The following is a 17,205-nucleotide window of genomic DNA, read 5'->3' as shown; positions in this document are numbered from 1 at the left end:
TGTCGGTGCTCAGGGGTGCAGTGTGTGTGTCGGTGCTCAGGGGTGCAGTGTGTGTGTCGGTGCTCAGGGGTGCAGTGTGTGTGTCGGTGCTCAGGGGTGCAGTGTTTGTGTCGGTGCTCAGGGGTGCAGTGTGTGTGTCAGTGCTCAGGGATGCAGTGTGTGTGTCGGTGCTCAGGGATGCAGTGTGTGTGTCGGTGCTCAGGGGTGCAGTGTGTGTGTCGGTCCTCAGGGGTGCAGTGTGTGTGTCGGTGCTCAGGGGTGCAGTGTGTGTGTCAATGCTCAGGGATGCAGTGTGTGTGTCAGTGCTCAGGGGTGCAGTGTGTGTGTGTCAGTGCAGGCTGGGTGATGGGTGTTGTGCAGTGTCTCTCTCAGTTCCTCCAGTTCTCTCTGCAGGCTCTTCAGGTGGTTGTGCTGGGTTGTCCTGGCCGCTCCTCTCTCACTCTCCGGAGCTCAGTCTTCAGGGTCTGGTTGTCCTCCTCTAGTCCTCTCATTGCTGCTCTCAGCTCCTGCACCTCAGCCCTGTGCTGTGTCTTGAACCTCGTCACCTCGTCTCTGAGCTGCTGTGTGGGGCTGCTCTGGTTTAGGTTGGCCAGGGTTTGCTCCCTGAACTCTGTGAACTCCACAGGGGGCTGCAGGGTTGCTGCTTGTTTCACCCTCTCTGTCTGTTCTTTCAGTGTTTGGAAGCTGCGTGCAAACTGGTCTAGGCTGTTCTCAGTGCCCTGCACCATGACTGTGCCATTGTGGTACACAGTGTCAGTGAGCATGGTGCTGTCTGTGTCCTTGTCTTCAGACACTATGATCTGCCTGCCTTTGCCAATCCCCCTCTTCCTGGTGCAGGGGTGGGTCTTGCACAGGGCTGTGTGCCTGTGTTTTTATATTGTCTCTTGACCTTTTTAGAGCAAACTTTTTCAGGGTATTTTATTTCACAGCCCTGCTCTGCATTGTGAGTGCTGCTGGTGGGAGGAGCTATAATTGATACATTTGTATCAGTCTGAGTGGCAGTTGCCGGGTCTAGCCCAACTCCCTCTGCATTTTTTGAAAATGAATTGTAGTAAATCTGAAGTTTGATAAGCATTATTTATTTTAATTATGTTATTTTCTGTCTTCTCTTCAATTTAAATTTAGACAGGCTTTCCTTGGCTGTCTCTGTCTTTCCCAAAACTTCCCTTTTCTTTCTCCTGTTTTCTCTCTTTCTTTCCTTTTCTTTAAATCCTTTTAATCCTGATGTTTTTCTTCTTGAAAAATATCCTCCCTGTCTCCTCTAGCTGTTTAGACATATTTATGCAAAATTTTAGATCACAAATCAAACATTTTTCTGTGTAAACATTTAAAAGTAATGTTTCTTTTTAGGCGCTCATCTCTCTGCTTGCTTCACAGCTCTCTCTCTCTCTCTCTCTCTCTCTCTCTCTCTCTCTCTGCCATGCCCCCTTTTTAGGTGCTCCTCATCCTGTCACACCATGATACTAACACCTCATGTGCTTACCTAATAACATCTAGGTCTTAAATAACAATTTTCAATAAACTATTAAATGCTATTTCCTATTCTATATTATACTGTTGATATTCATCAATATTCATTATACTGAGAGCTCTAATTTCCCACCTATGGCAGGGGGTGTGTGTTACTTCAATATGTACTATCTCATGTCATAAGAAAGAATAATGGCCTGAATACAAAATGAGCAACAGATTTTAAAAAACAAATATTTTTTATTCAAATGTGAAAAAATAGAACACACAGGACACTTTATAAAACATTTCTAAAGAATAAACATTTCAAATACTCTTAAAACTCAAAACAGCACCCCACCAAAGAGTGGTTACCACAGCTACCAAACTGCTCAGCATTCAGTGTCGCCGCAGCGCTGCTGTGTAATACACGCGATATAAAACAGGGATGTGTAGGTACTCAGGCTTACAAGCATTTTCCTTTAACATGGAATTAAATAAACACGCCTTTAAAAATGTGTTCATTTCGCAACCAGAAAAGCTGCATTTCTCTCCTTCCCCCTCATCTGTACAATTGAGTACCAATCAATGGCAATTAATTTATGCACTGTAATCTCTCTGACTGAATTATCTACCGGTGCTGTATACTGGGAGATGCAGTTGTTTGTCAAATTTAATCTGAGGTTAAGTCTTGCCCAGGATTACAATCCCATACTGTAAAGATGATACGCATATTGAGAGACGCATTTCTATGGAATCGAGGAAAGTGAAAATCAGGAAGTGAAACAAAATGACTTCATATCGGAAGGATAAAAGAAAGGTAAGACTAACAATCAAAAGAGTGGTTTCAGTTTGATCACGAGTCTATATTAAATCACACTCCGATTGCTATTGATCGCCCTTGTCTACCCAAGTGTTCAGTACCAAACGAGGCAATGCTTTGCTTTATTTTTGTGTAACTCATTTTTAAAAGGGTTTATTCTATTGTATAATATAATACAACCTAAAACGTGTAAAAGGGAAGTACTCCAAGTTACAACACATTCCTAGTACTTTGTACTGAATCTCCTAGTGGCTCAGGAGTTAACACTCATCAGTATAAGATCTGTACTTGCCTCTTGACTACAAAGCTTAGCTGGTAAGGCGTTCGTCTTTGCCATTCCATTCAATTCAGTTTTCTGAGATGCCAGTTCATTACGACTTATTAATCTAGATTTTCCTCAATGGGTAAATCGCATGATAATTACACCTCCATAGTACATTTATTACATGGGCAATTTGCCCACAGACTCCTTGACGCAAAACAGTAAATCTGTACAGCACACATATGCCTCGCAAGTCCAGATTGATGCAATTAGTAAAGAAATGCTCTCAGTACTACACAGTACGAGTATCTTTCAGTGACTGGGTCCTAGATCTGAGACAAGTTTCCTGCTAGTTTACAAATAGCAATTTGAAGTATAGTATTATGCGCTCCACACCCAGTTGTGTGCTGTCAATGGTGTATGCAAGCTCTACGGTGTCTATGGAAGAAGATTTTTTGCAATTATTCATGTAACAACTAGGGAATTGACCAATCAGAGAAGGCACTCATAATTACTACACCATGTTGAGGAATATGTACTGATCATAGTTTTGACAATAGCAATTTTGTTTAAGTTTTATTGATCTGGCAGTTTTCCAATTTGTCGCATCATCTCTGTGTCGCTTCTGGTGTGTGTGGTCATATCGCAGTGAAAGTATCTTGACACCTAATGAAAAATCACATCGCATCTGGTGTGTGGCGGTTGAGCCTTCGATGAGTCTGAGGCTGAAAAACACCTGCTTCCCTGCCAAACAAAGCAGAGTTGCATTAACAAAGCCCTGCTTTATAACTTGCAACAATTAATCAATGAATCGCTCACTGATCAGTATGGCTTTTATTTTGCATTTTAATTAAACATTCATCGCTTGATTCATTGCCCTGGTGCCCTATTTGGAACCACATCTGTATATTATATTACAGCACCGGCAGATATGCAGTTGAAGTGCGCTTCACATGATTTCTGTTTCTTGCTTTTGATTAATAAGCCACATTAATAATACACATATACTGATAAGATTCCTATATACATATATAGAGGGAGCTTTATAACAAATACTTTCTTTTTTATTAGACTTTATTTTCTCATATACAACACTATTTTCTATGAAGTTAAAACAGAAGGGGTTAGACGGATTGTTCTCTCACCCACTTGTCTTTCATGTTATTTGGTTTCCAGTTCATGTCTTGTTTCTGTTTATTTTACATCATTAAACTTAAAGAAAGGTTCAGAAGCCACACGATGCTAAAGAAGACCATTTCAAATAGCCCTATACTGTTTCCAGACACAAGGAAAATGAATCCATGACTTGAATCTGGCAGTCCAATCCGGGAGCAGTTAATGCGGCTTTGCTCCCTGTTCTGTTCACACTAGAGACTAATCCCATGATGCAGTTTGATGCAAGCTGGAGTTGACTCAGCAATGCAGCTGCTTGATCCGCGTGTGTGTAGAGCACATCTTTACATGCATGACACATGGGCAATCAAGTTGCATTCTTTTTTTTTAAGGGCAGATTAGTTTATTTACACACGGTAATATGGTGTAGTAATTAAAGCAGACTCGAAACTGCCTTAGGATGTGGGTTAGTTTGTCCAGTAGTCAGCTGCAAAGCAGAAACAGCACAAGTTGCAAGTCTTGCTTCAGATCTATAGTATCTATAATATACATGGATGAAGGCTATATTTGCATCCTGAGCCATTCGAAAAAAAAAGTGATAATACCACAATAGTGACGTCAAAAAGTGATAATTCCTCTAGAGGAAAATATACTTGAACTTTGACCCATTCGACTCCTCGAGACCATCACTTTCAATTCAAACACAAAATGTCTCGTTTTCAATCACTCGACAGTACGGAAATGTTAATTAATGATCCTTTACAGGGTTTCCCCTCCCTCGAGAATGTTTTGGGCAATGATTAATCTAACCTAAATTATTAAAGTTACATTCCGAATCAATAAAAGAAAAAGAAAATGACAACATTGGTTCATTTTAAATGATATAATTTGCAATTTGAATTAAGAACCATCAATGATGCGGAGGACTCTAATCTTGTGATGATAACTGTGCAGACGGGAGGACTATAGTCTTGTGATGATAACTGCGCAGACGCAGAGGAGCTATTAACTGCACAGACGCAGAGGACTTGTCTTGTGATGATAACTGCGCAGACATGGAGGACTCTAGTCTTGTGATGATAACTGCGCAGACATGGAGGACTCTAGTCTTGTGTTGCACACTTAGGCTGGGAAACAGACAAGATTGACCTTAAATCTAATATTTAGGGTTTATTTTAAATGTGGGTGACTTGGGTCTGAACCCAGGCTATTTGAAATGGTCTTCAACAGCTGGGCCTGTGGCTATGACCCGTCCTGAGCTTAACTGTTTTAAAATAAGTTTCAATAATGTATTAAAAAACAGAAACACAATAATTGGCAATACCAGAAGAACACATTGCTAAGAGAATAATAATTTTTAAAAAAAAATAAATTTCCATCCTACCATTACTAGAACTTTTTTTCAAATCTCTGTAAATTGCTCTTATTATATGCCCCATAGAGTTCTGTTGCTTAACAATTGTTGCCATGACTTTCTTTGTGTCTTTGGCTGGCTTGGAGCTTGTTTTGAGCTTGCCTGGAGAATCCTAACTACCGACACTTACCATACTTCCTCATTCCACCCCAGTCATGTGGAAAAGGAATACATTGCAGTATATTTGAATTATGTCTCCATGAGAGATTACATAGGTAAGATTTTTTGGGTGCTGTCATTATTGTACATTTTATTTTAGTTCTCCCCAGGTGTCCTGGTGGGATAGAGAGTAGATGCACGCTGCCTAAATTGTGGTGTGGAAAATGTGTTGAGGTCTGGAGGTCAGCTCAATTTTACCTGAGGAAATACAGTCCGTACACGGAGATCATTCTGCGCAGATTCTTTGCAGAATCTGACCAATTTAGCCAATGGGTGCGTTCACGGAGATCATTCTTAGAAGATAATTGGTTAATTGGTCAGATTCTGCGCAGAATCTATGCAGAATGATCTCCATGAACGCACCCAGTGTTTCTAGTTTCTGCTAATCATATACACACATGACCGGTCTCATCCTATGAGAATCAGCTCATTTCCACGTCGACGCCCACTTTGTCATCACTGTCTATGCTGAGGTCGGCGATGTCGTCCAGGGAGCTGTCCGCTGACTGGTTGAGGGGGGATTGGTGGGAGGAGTTCAGCTGGTCCTTGAAGGAAATGATCGCCTGTCGTATGCAGGAGACCCACTGCTGCTTGTTGAACGAGTCGCTGGCCTGTAGAGAGTGAGCCTGGCCCTTCCAACGCCCTCTGGAGCTCACACGGAAAAAGTTCTTAGCTTAAAAACAAAACAATAAGAGTTAAGAATTAGGCAGATCACTAGATGACATCTATACTGACACGGGCTGTAGTGCAGTGAGGAGAAATTGAACTTTCCTAACCTTGCATCTGTTATTTAAAGGGCTTGTAACATGTAATGAACTGATCGATCAACCCAACACCCCACTGTTAGCTGGAAGTTTGCAATCACTCAGTCATGCCTGCACTGCAATCAGATTGCAGTTTTAAAAAGCACAAGGTTAACCTACATATCGCACGCTAAGCTACTGATCAGATGTTGATAAAGCACTACAGAAGCGGCATGCTGGTCATGGAGAAGACTTAACAACAAATGTATCCAGACAGAGGCGAGGCTGATTTTAAAGCGAATATGGGCAGTTTTACTAGGAACATTTCAGTTTTAAACATAGCAAAGTTTTTTTTCCCCCAGTCAGAATGACTGAACAAGCTGCACGGATGCATTTTGTTTAAAATAAAATAAAAACAAGCACTATGTTTTCCTTGCATTTAAATCTGTGTTTTTGCTACAGTTACAATTTGAACAAGTGAATTTTCGCACTTTCCCATGTATAGTACCGTTTTAAAGCCTTTCAAACCATAGCAATATGAGTATCGCATTACTGTGTTGTATCCTTGTATCAATCACCAGATTGAGGGTGTAGATAGCAGGTGTACACATGTATTAAAACCACTGAAAACTCATTTTCACAGTTACAGACATTTCAGACTTACAAACAGCCTACATTCCCAAGGGGTTCGTAACTGAGGTTTTGCTGTAGTTCAATAACTCCATAAATCCTACTGATGGAGCACTTCCATTCGTTGTAGAGGAGTCCAGTTTTGAAAGAAGCACAGTTGTAGAAAACATGTAGTTTTATTTCTTATCTTAGTTTGCACTAAACTAGCTGATTCCCCTGTTGACTGACATACTTTCAGCCAGGAGGCACTGCTGAGGCAAAATCAGCCAGGAAGTGCGTGTGTATCCTGAGAAACAGGAACATAAAGCCCTTTAACCTAAAGGCGTAGCAGAGAGCATGTTTTCAAATGAAAATACATGATTTGTATAACATGTGCTTCCTTCAGAAAATCTGAACCCTTAGCTTATAGAAGCATGACCGAGGTAAGAGTACTGCTGTTTGCTCCCATCACTTTCTTGCAGCAGTACTAGAACCCCGGGGTGGGATTGGGTGAGTCTCTACCTCTGTCGTTGGTGGAGGTGAAAGCCCCCCTGAAGGAGCCCCCCACCTCCCCGTCAGGCAGCTCCTCCAGCAGCAGGTCTGCGATGGGAATGGGCTGTCTGTAGACCTGGAACTGCAGCACTTCGCTGTGGCTGACCGGCCGGGTGAGCACCAGCACTAGCTCAAACAGGAACACATGTAGCTTCTGAGGAGCAAGCACAGAGAAAGGAGCCTGGGAAAGGGGTCAAGACCGAGAGAGACTCCTGCTGTGGGAGGACACTGCCTGAGACAATTCAGTACAGTGTTTTACAGGCTGTGTGTTGAGGGTGCAGTACTCACAGCCTCCTTCAGGTGTCAGTGTGGTACAGTCTATTATAGGTAGTGTGTCACTGGTACAGTGTAGTGCAGTGGGGGGTGGTGGGGGGGCTGGAGAGAGTCAGTAAGGCAGTGAGGGCAGTTCTGTACATTTTTTAAAGGATATCCCGGTGTCCCTTGTGCTTTTTGTTCCAACTGTACCCTAAATTACTTAATTGGACCAATTAAGTGCTCATTAGAAGCTTAATTGGTCCCGTTTGAACAAACACCATGAGGGACACAGGCCCTCCAGGACCGAAATTGCCCACCCCTGCTATAGAGGGTGCAGTTTTTGTTGATGATAATATTTATTCTGGATCTCTGTCAGAGAACAATGATAGCAACTCAATATTCAACCACTCAGAATAAATGCAAACCCCAGCAGTAGGGAATGTAAAAGCATTTCAGGTCTTTAATATTGAAGTTGTGTATTTTTGCTCTGAGGTGGTAGCAAAAGCAGAAGAGCGGAAGGTTTTAGAGCCTACCTGTCCCTTGCTGTTCTTCAGCTCCCCATGGCAGTGCAGCAGGCGGGAGTGCTGGATTTCAGGGAGCCTCTGATTGTCGTCCTGGAAGCAGAGACTGCTCTGATAGTACTGGCTCTCAGCCTCCCCGGTCTTACTGTTCACCTGCCCAACGATTCTCTGAATCAGCTCCATCTGAGACACATAAACAAGCCAGGAACATCACAACCGCACAGCGTGACACAGCTGGGGATTAATTCAATAATGACGTGTTTCCAAGGAACTGGTATAGTGTAGTGTATCGAGGGTGCAGTACTCACAGCATCATCTAGGTGTCAATGTGTCACTGTGGTACAGTGTAGTGCATTGCAGGTGCAGTACTCACAGCCTCCTCCTGGTTTCAGTGTGGTAACGTGTGTATCAAGGGTTTAGTACTCACAGCCTCCTTCAGGTGGGGCAGGTCCGGGTGCTCACTGCTGGTGTGTCGGAGGATCTCTTTCAGCAGCAGGGGGTACTTGACGAGCCGGCTGCGAGGCAGGTCCAGGAAGTTCCACAGGTCCAGCTTGCGGCTGAAGGAAGACTCCTGGCAGAGACGGAGGAACTCGTCAACCCGGCGTTCCTGCTTCTTGTGATCCAGCAGGGCCTTGGCTGCCACCAGGTTACAGCAGTACGTGATGTAGGAGTCCAGGCAGGGGAACTGTGCAGAGAGGGGGGTTACAGTTAGCATCGTGAGGTAAGGATTTACACACAGTGGGGTCACAACACCCACAATCCTTCCTGCCACAACGCCCACAATCCATACTGCCACAACACCCACAATCCATACTGCCACAACACCCACAATCCTTAATGCCACAATGCAGTATTACTTTACTTGAAGGAATGCTAACCAATGTTTTCAAATCCATTATCTCCCCCAGTCAGTGTGTCTGTGTAGTGCAGTATACTACATTGAGGGTGCAGTGTTGACAGTCTCCTGTAATACTGGGTTCAGTTCTGGACCCCACAACACAAAAAGGATAATTCAGTCTTGGAGAGAGGCAAGAGCAACCAGACTAACCCAGGTGTTAACCCTTTACTGCCCTGGCTATGTTCCCACACCTGTTTAATACCTATGGTCAAATATACTGGACACTGGGCAGCAAAGGGTAGCTAACAAAACAGTTGTAAACATTTTCTCCATCACTCACATGCATTCAGGTCTCAAATGTGCAGTTTTGAAAGAAACAACTGTTACAGTATTTCATTTTAAAACATTTTGGTCTGATGCTAGGTTAAAGAAAGTGCAAGCCATGCTTTTAGTCTTGCACTCCCCGAATGGTGAAACCATGCCCACCTCTTCACTGGCTTCTAACCAATCAGCTGCTTCCCCCTTTGACTGCTTTCAGCCTATGACCAAGAAGACACTACTGATGTGAAATGTTCGAGGAAGTAAAGCAGCAACAGACTTCCTGGAAGGCAGGGCAAGCAAACTGAGAGCTTAGTGTAGTTCCAAATATCAGTTTTAAAATGAAATCCATGTTTGCTGTAAAACTGCTCAACTGAGACCTGTGTAGCAAATGGAAGTGCAAAAAAGGGAAGATGTATGGAAATGTTGGCTACATTACTCAAAAATGAGTTATGAAGACTGAGGGAATCTATTTACCCCAGAATATAAAACTATTAGGGAGGATGAGATTTAAGAAATCTTAAAAGAAAGTGACTAACCCCAGCCTAGCACAGAAACCAGGACACAATATTTGCTTGAAAGCAAGTGTGTTGTGTTGTATTTCTGCTAATGGTTCTGGTACAGAGATCTTCAGAGGAAAAGACTGGGGTTACAGTGGGATTTATTCGAAGCTCACCCATTCCATCAGTGTCGGCCCAACTTCATGGACTGTGCCTTCGGAACCCCGCAGGGTCTGTAGCCTGTTCCACAAGTCTGCAAGAAGAGGAAACCACGGCTTGAACAAGCTTCTAATAACTTGTTGATTCATGTCAAAGCTGCCCGATTCCAGCCTTGCTGAAACACCCCCAGATCATCACCGATCCTCCACCACATTTCACAGTGGGTGCGAGACACTGTGGCTTGTAGGCCTCTCCAGGTCTCCGTCTAACCATTAGACGACCAGGTGTTGGGCAAAGCTGAAAATTGGACTCATCTGGGGGTGCTTCAGCAAGGCTGGAATCAGGCAGATTTGTCTTTGTGAAGGACGCATGAATCAAGCCAAGTACAAGGTTGTCCTGGAAGAAAACTTGCTTCCTTCTGCTCTGAAAATGTTCCCCGACTCTGAGGATTGGTTTTTCCAGCAGGACAATACTCCATGCCACACAGCCAGGTCAATCAAGGTGTGGATGGAGGACCACCAGATCAAGACCCTGTCATGGCCAGCCCAATCTCCAGACCTGAACTCTATTGAAAACCTCTGGAATATGATCAAGAGGAAGATGGATGGTCCAAGCCATCAAACAAAGCCGAGCTGCTTGATTTTTTGTGCCAGGAGTGGCATAAAGTCACCCAACATCAATGTGAAAGACTGGTGGAGAGCATGCCAAGACGCATGAAAGCTGTGCTTGAAAATCAGGGTTATTCCACCAAATATTGATTTCTGAACTCTTCCTAAGTTAAAACATTAGTATTGTGTTGTTTAAAAATGAATATGAACTTATTTTCTTTGCATTATTCGAGGTCTGACAACACTGCATCTTATTTGTTATTTTGACCAGTTGTCATTTTCTGCAAATAAATGCTCTAAATGACAATATTTTTATTTGGAATTTGGGAGAAATGTTGTCAGTAGTTTATAGAATAAAACAAAAATGTTCATTTTACCCAAACACATACCTATAAATAGTAAAACCAGAGAAACTGATAATTTTGCAGTGGTCTCTTAATTTTTATCAGAGCTGTATATATATATATATATATATATATATATATATATATATATATATATATATATATATATATAAACTTAATATATTAACTCAGAATTCAACTGCAATTCAAACAATCCAATCAGCTGCTTACCTCAACCACTTGACAGGATTCTCTTCAGCAACCTTTTCTCTCAATTACATTGACTAAATAAAGGTTGCTCATGAATAGAAAACAATTAAAGCTGGATTTTTTAAAATAATAATGCAGTATATAATAGATTTTCATTGACTGTCACATACCACATATTTCAGCCTCTTTGAGCTGATATAGCCAGCACATACAGACTTCCACTGTCCTACAACTCTAAAATACAAACTGTCAGCTGTCAGTTTTATTTTGATTCATGTATCATCGCTGGTACATTTTGTTACCTTCGTGTATCGGGATCAGAGAGTCCAGTGTCCCAAATATCTGCGTCAATTCATTCTCTGTCATGATGTCCAGTTTTAGCATTGGTTCATAATAGGCCTGTTGGAGAGAGAAACAAGACTATACTAAAAACACAGTACACTAAAAACAGTACTAAAAACTCAGAAAAGAAAAAAAAAACTATTCTATTAAGGATATGCACACACCCCATGTTTACTATCATATTTTCGGAATATGTTTGTTTGTGTTTTTTTTATTTATTTCTCAAACTCTGTATTTATCCGCAATTTAGAATGTACAGTTATGTTCTCTGTCTGCACCACAACAGTTGACTCAATGGATGTGCCTGGGATAGAAAGTGTATGGAATTATTTTGTTGGTTACACAAGTTACTGTGACATCAATAAAACAAGCAAACCTTCTTGGCTAAACTGAGATCATCGACCAGCTGCTGCTCCCCTTGAGTGAGTTCAAATATTACCTGAAAGAATGAGGGAGAGGGAGAGAGAATAACCTTAAAGAAAGCCATGAAACCCTATTTGACACAAATAAAGGTGAAAGTGGAGACTCAGTTTATGTCAAAATGTAGGAACAAAAGCAGATAATGTTTAATAAAAAACATGTATGTAGTTAAAACATGATGTATATGATATTATTATTTATATACATATATTTGAGTTGTTTTATTAATGTGTATCTGTAGCAGCAGTGTGGAGTAGAGGTTAGGGCTCTGGACTCTGGGTTGTGGGTTCAATCCCAGGTGGGTGACACTGCTGCTGTATCCTTGAGCAAAGTATTTTACCAAGATTGCTCCAGTAAAAACCCAACTGTATAAATGGGTAATTGTGTGTAAAAAAATAATGTAATTGAATGTAAAAATAATGTGATATCTTGTAACAATTGTAAGTTGCCCTGGATAAGGGTGTCTGCTAAGACATAAATAATAAAAATAAATTTGTGAACAATGAAATAAAACAATTTGCGAAAAAAAAATGTTTTTTTAAATGTCACCGGGCCCTACTTATAGTGCTCCAGGTATTTTGATATTTTTATATTTTTTTCCTCAAAGGTAAACCAACTAGGAAATGACTTTTTTCAATTTTTACTCAGGAACTTTCCCCAGAAGAAAGACATTTTTCTTTCTAGCAGTGTATCCAGTTAATGGTCCCTCCTGCAACGGTGCAGGTGATTGAAATGCGTGTTGTGGGAACAGAAAATCAGCATTGTTGCAGGACGGAGTGTGATCTGAACACCATCCTTAAAAGAGACATTCTTTCTCCTGGCAAACACTCCCAAGTTAACAATTCCCTAGCTGATTTATACCCATGACTCATGGAGTACACATTTCAAAGAGTCGGCAACATCTTTACAAATATAATGCTGTGATACAGACAAGGCGGGACTGCCCAGGTCATGTGTTTCTTGTAACGCTGTAATCCCTGCTCTCCGTACTTCCTGTCGTTTGATCTCCTTTGCGGAGAGCTCTTCGCTGATGCTCTCGACCGTGTCGCTCCACAGAAGGTTGTTTTTGCGCTTCGTCGAGGGCGTGTTCTTCACTCTCGGACGCAGTGGGGCTGCAGGGAACGGACGAGCGTCTGTCTTGAAACTTATTGACCTCTAAGAGAGAAACGAGAGTGAAATCAAGCAGCTCACAATGGCTTTATTTGTCACCTTTCCCTCACCTATGAAACATATATTGCAGTATTTCAAAGTACTAAAAATATATTAAGCATATTCCTTTAGTAAAATATTGTTATTTAGTGCAATGTATTTCTGTATATATTCCCACATATTTCAGCATCCTTTGAAAATGTCCTAATTTTTATTATGTAAAATATATTTTGGAATTTCATTGAAATATTGCAATGTATACTTAAATACTGTTTTGGAATATATTATGGAACATAAAATATAATTCAATCTCCATTTATTTAAAATATGTATTAGACATATTTTAAAATATGTGTCTAAATTCAATTTTATTTTAATTGAATATTGAAAAAAAAATCTAAATATATTTCTAAATCTATTTTTCGGATATGTTTTTCTTATCCACGTAATTTTTCAGGAGAGAGAATGAACTAGATACAATGATGTTTAGAAGAAACATGATCTTTCTCCTGGCATTCCAGAGTAAATGCTGAACAAAGTAATTCCCCAGTTGATTTACTTATGATGTGTGAATAAAACCAATTGGGATTATGTTGAAAAATACATTGCTGCGATACGGACAACACTGGATACGCAGAAAGAAAGGGGGTTCAGGAACGCTACAGGGTGAAGTAGGTAGAGGGGCTCTGGAATGTTAGAAAGTTTAGGTAGTAGTGTGAATGGTTACTGAAATAGACTGGCCAATCCGCTTCAGCGAGGTCGAATTGACAGGGCCCATGAGACCCGCCAGGCCCGTTCCCTTGGAAACCGGTTTAACCCTCTTGTTGCTGGGCTCCTGCATCAAAACAAAACAGAAAACATTAGTGAAGAGAGTTCAGTTCAGTCTCCATGCCTCAAGTCTGCCCTGGACTGGAGGGAGCAACCTTTCTCTTAGGGGATGAGGTTGCAGTTCAGTCTATAAAACTCTGTAAAAGTTACATTTTCTCTTTGTCAAAGAAGGGAAGGAGACACTTCTTCATACAGAGTGGTGAAGGTATGGAATGGGTTATCTAGTCATCTTGTTGAGACAGACTCACTTGGATCTTTTCAGACCCAATTTGACAACGTCTTAAGACCAATCAGCTAGGAACTGGACAAGCTTAGATGGGCCAACTGGCTTTTCCTCATTTGTAATTGTTCTTATGTTCTCATGCAGGACAGACAGACAGACAGACTCACTTCTGCATCTTTTCCTGTTCCAGAATCCTCAATGGCTTCATCCACCTGCTGAGAGAAGAAAAGAGCTTTCAATAGAACCTGATCTAATACCCACAGTTAAACCTGATCACACTGGCATCGATGCTTGTGGCGGAGTGTCCCGCCCCTATGTATTATTATTTGTATTTCTGTTTGCGGCGCGGATAAAAGCCCTGCGTCTTTTATTATTATTATATTTAAAAACCCAGTGAGGATGCATGACTGATCAGCTACTGATTATGTAACTAGCTGACAGTCATGCATCCTTACCAAACGCGTGCAGACTGTGGCCGAGGGGTAGAAAGATAATTAACAGCTAGTTAACCCCTCGTCCAGAGTATAAGAACTTGCAGCTGTCTGTGCTGAAGGGTGTTGGGTGTAGAGAGGAGAGTACGGGAGAGCAGAGAGAGAGAGAGCACGAGGAGAATAATATAGAATTAACAATTGCTAAAATGTGCTGGATTAGCCAGCACGACACTTACTTGTTTGTTTGTTTATTCGTTTGGCCCTTGTGCCTTTTTGTTTTGTGTTTTGTTGTTTTGTTAAAATCATTTGTTTTGTTTATTAAACAAGCTGAGTGCCATTGCATTCAGCTTCACCTGCCCATCCACTGTTTTGGGTTCAGTTACTTCCTGGTCTGTGACGTCACCACACCTCATCACTGTCACAATGCTCCTCTCTCTCTCTCTCTCTCTCTCTAATACCCACAGTTACACCTGATCACACTGCCATCGATGCCCCTCTCTCTCTCTCTCTCTAATACCCACAGTTACACCTGATCACACTGCCATCGATGCTCCTCTCTCTCTCTCTAATACCCACAGTTACACCTGATCACACTGGCATTGATGCTCCCCTCTCTCTCTCTAATACCCACAGTTACACATAATCACACTGGCATTGATGCTCCCCTCTCTCTCTCTAATACCCACAGTTACACCTGATCACACTGCCATCGATGCTCCTCTCTCTCTCTCTCTAAAACCCACAGTTACACCTGATCACACTGGCATTGATGCTCCTCTCTCTCTCTCTCTCTAATACCCACAGTTACACCTGATCACACTGCCATCGATGCTCCTCTCTCTCTCTCTCTCTAATACCCACAGTTACACCTGATCACACTGCCATCGATGCTCCTCTCTCTCTCTCTCTAAAACCCACAGTTACACCTGATCACACTGGCATTGATGCTCCTCTCTCTCTCTCTCTCTAAAACCCACAGTTACACCTGATCACACTGCCATCGATGCTCCTCTCTCTCTCTCTCTCTAATACCCACAGTTACACCTGGTCACACTGGCATTGATGATTTTTTAAACCTTTTGGGTACATAAAAAAGAATCTGTTAGTACACTGCAGTTATACCTCTTATGCTTAAAAAAAAGACTTTGTATGCCATTGAGAAACATCTCATTTAGAGAAACCCCTTTATCATATTCAACATGCAACAAAACATTACACAGTTGAACAGAACTAACTTGCACTTATTCCGAGCTCCGCCCCTCTCCTTAAGCACAGCTGGACTCACTGGAGGCAAGGCAGACTGGCCCCCTTCGTCCTGCCGCGGAGACTTCATCCATTGCTCAGGGTATTGTGCACAATACTCCAAGTGTTTTCCTCTTGCGCCCCATTTTCAAATCAAACTAGTAACTGTCACCGTATATATACGCCTTAACCCGCTAATTTCAAAGTAAGCGTTTTGAATGACAGCCGCTGTAGCTGGCAAATGAAAGTGCACAGTCAGTCCGATGATCATTTAAACGAATGAGAGCGTTCTAGCACTGCTTCAGCCAACGAGACCTGTCAGGACAGGATGAAATGATTGACGGTGAAACTACACTAGCCTATTAAGGAACCACTGATTTGACTGTCAGCGATCCCTAGCCATTCAGAGCGGAACAGAGACGGGACAGACAGCAAGTATAAAAACTACATAGACTAGAGATGATTTCTTAAATTATTATTTTTGGTAAGAAAAAAAATATGGAGTGGTTTTACCACCATTTATCCTATATACATTTATTACAGTCGAACGCATATTTTAAAAGTAGGATGGTGACATTTTTGCCCATTCTTTACAGGAAAATTGCGCCAGTTCTGATAAATTTGTTGGGGATCGTCGATGGACTGCAATCTTCAAGTCTCACCATACATTTTCGATTGGATTCAAGTCAGGACTTTGACTGGGCCACTCAAAAACATTAATTCTCTTCTTGTTCAACCACTCCAGTGTGGCTTTGGCTTTGTGCTTCAGGTCATTGTCCTGCTGAAATGTGAATTTACTCCAGAGTTTCAGAGTCTTGGCTGACTCAAGGATTTGCCTGTACTTTGCACCATCTATTCTCTCTTCTATCCTGACAAGCTTCCCAGTCCCTACTGAGCAGAAGCATCCCCATAACATGATGCTGCCACCACCATGCTTGACAGTTGGGATGGTGTTGACTGGGTGATGTGCAGTGTTTGGCTTGCGCCAGATGTAACGCTTGGAATTTACAAAAAAGTTCAATTTTTGTCTTGCCTGACCAAAAAAACTTTTTCCACATGTCTGCAGTATCATCTACATGCTTTTTCACAAACTCCATATGTGTTTTAAGATGATGCTTTTTGAGTAATGGCTTCTTTCTTGCCACCCGTCCATACAGGCCAGCTTTGTGTAGGGACCCACTAATAGGAAGCTGTGTGGTCCAGTGGTTAAAGAAATGGGCTTGTAACCAGGAGGTCCCTGATTCAAATCCCACCTCAGCCACTGACTCATTGTGTGACCCTGAGCAAATCACTTAACCTCCTTGTGCTCCGTCTTTCGGGTGAGACGTAGTTGTGAGTGACTCTGCAGCTGATGCATAATTCACACACCTTAGTCTCTGTAAGTCGCCTTGGATAAAGGTGTCTGCTAAATAAACAAATAATAATGTGTGAACACAGACTTACATCTCAGACACAGAACTTTGCAGATCTCTCAAGGTCATTGTTGGCTTCAGAGCGACATCCCAAACTAGTTTCCTACTTGCCCAGCTGCTCAGTTTGGGAGAGTGACCTGACCTGGGTAGTGTCTGGGTGGTATGATGCATCTTCCACTTCTTAATGATGGACTGCACTGTGCTGAGAGGGATAATCAGCGCCTTTGAAATTTTCTTGTACTTTTCTCCTGCTCTGTGCCTCTCTACCACTTCATCGCCGA

General features: G+C 41.9%; 1 protein-coding gene across 2 annotated transcripts in view; it reads right to left on the bottom strand.

Annotated features, from left to right (window-relative positions):
- Window positions 1-1,696: 1,696 nt before the first annotated feature.
- The window catches only part of LOC117404346 (rho guanine nucleotide exchange factor 3-like), a 29,101-nt gene continuing 13,592 nt past the window's right edge, over window positions 1,697-17,205 (bottom strand). The window contains exons 4-13 of one of the 2 annotated variants that reach the window (XM_059017416.1): window positions 14,007-14,054; window positions 13,516-13,623; window positions 12,630-12,794; window positions 11,596-11,658; window positions 11,180-11,276; window positions 9,733-9,809; window positions 8,328-8,585; window positions 7,913-8,083; window positions 7,095-7,278; window positions 1,697-5,893 (exon numbers count right to left, since the gene is read on the bottom strand). In XM_059017416.1, coding sequence (XP_058873399.1) covers window positions 5,643-5,893; window positions 7,095-7,278; window positions 7,913-8,083; window positions 8,328-8,585; window positions 9,733-9,809; window positions 11,180-11,276; window positions 11,596-11,658; window positions 12,630-12,794; window positions 13,516-13,623; window positions 14,007-14,054 — 1,422 coding nt within the window. In that variant the 3' untranslated portion in view covers window positions 1,697-5,642. The remainder of the gene's footprint in view (window positions 5,894-7,094; window positions 7,279-7,912; window positions 8,084-8,327; window positions 8,586-9,732; window positions 9,810-11,179; window positions 11,277-11,595; window positions 11,659-12,629; window positions 12,795-13,515; window positions 13,624-14,006; window positions 14,055-17,205) is intronic. The other variant, XM_059017417.1, reaches the window with a different exon arrangement.

This window comes from Acipenser ruthenus, chromosome 56 (genome assembly GCF_902713425.1).
Source record: "Acipenser ruthenus chromosome 56, fAciRut3.2 maternal haplotype, whole genome shotgun sequence".
In the NCBI taxonomy this organism is placed as follows: Eukaryota; Metazoa; Chordata; class Actinopteri; order Acipenseriformes; family Acipenseridae; genus Acipenser; species Acipenser ruthenus.
The sequence above is the reverse complement of the archived record's forward strand: the minus strand, read 5'-3'. Positions and strand labels throughout refer to the sequence as shown.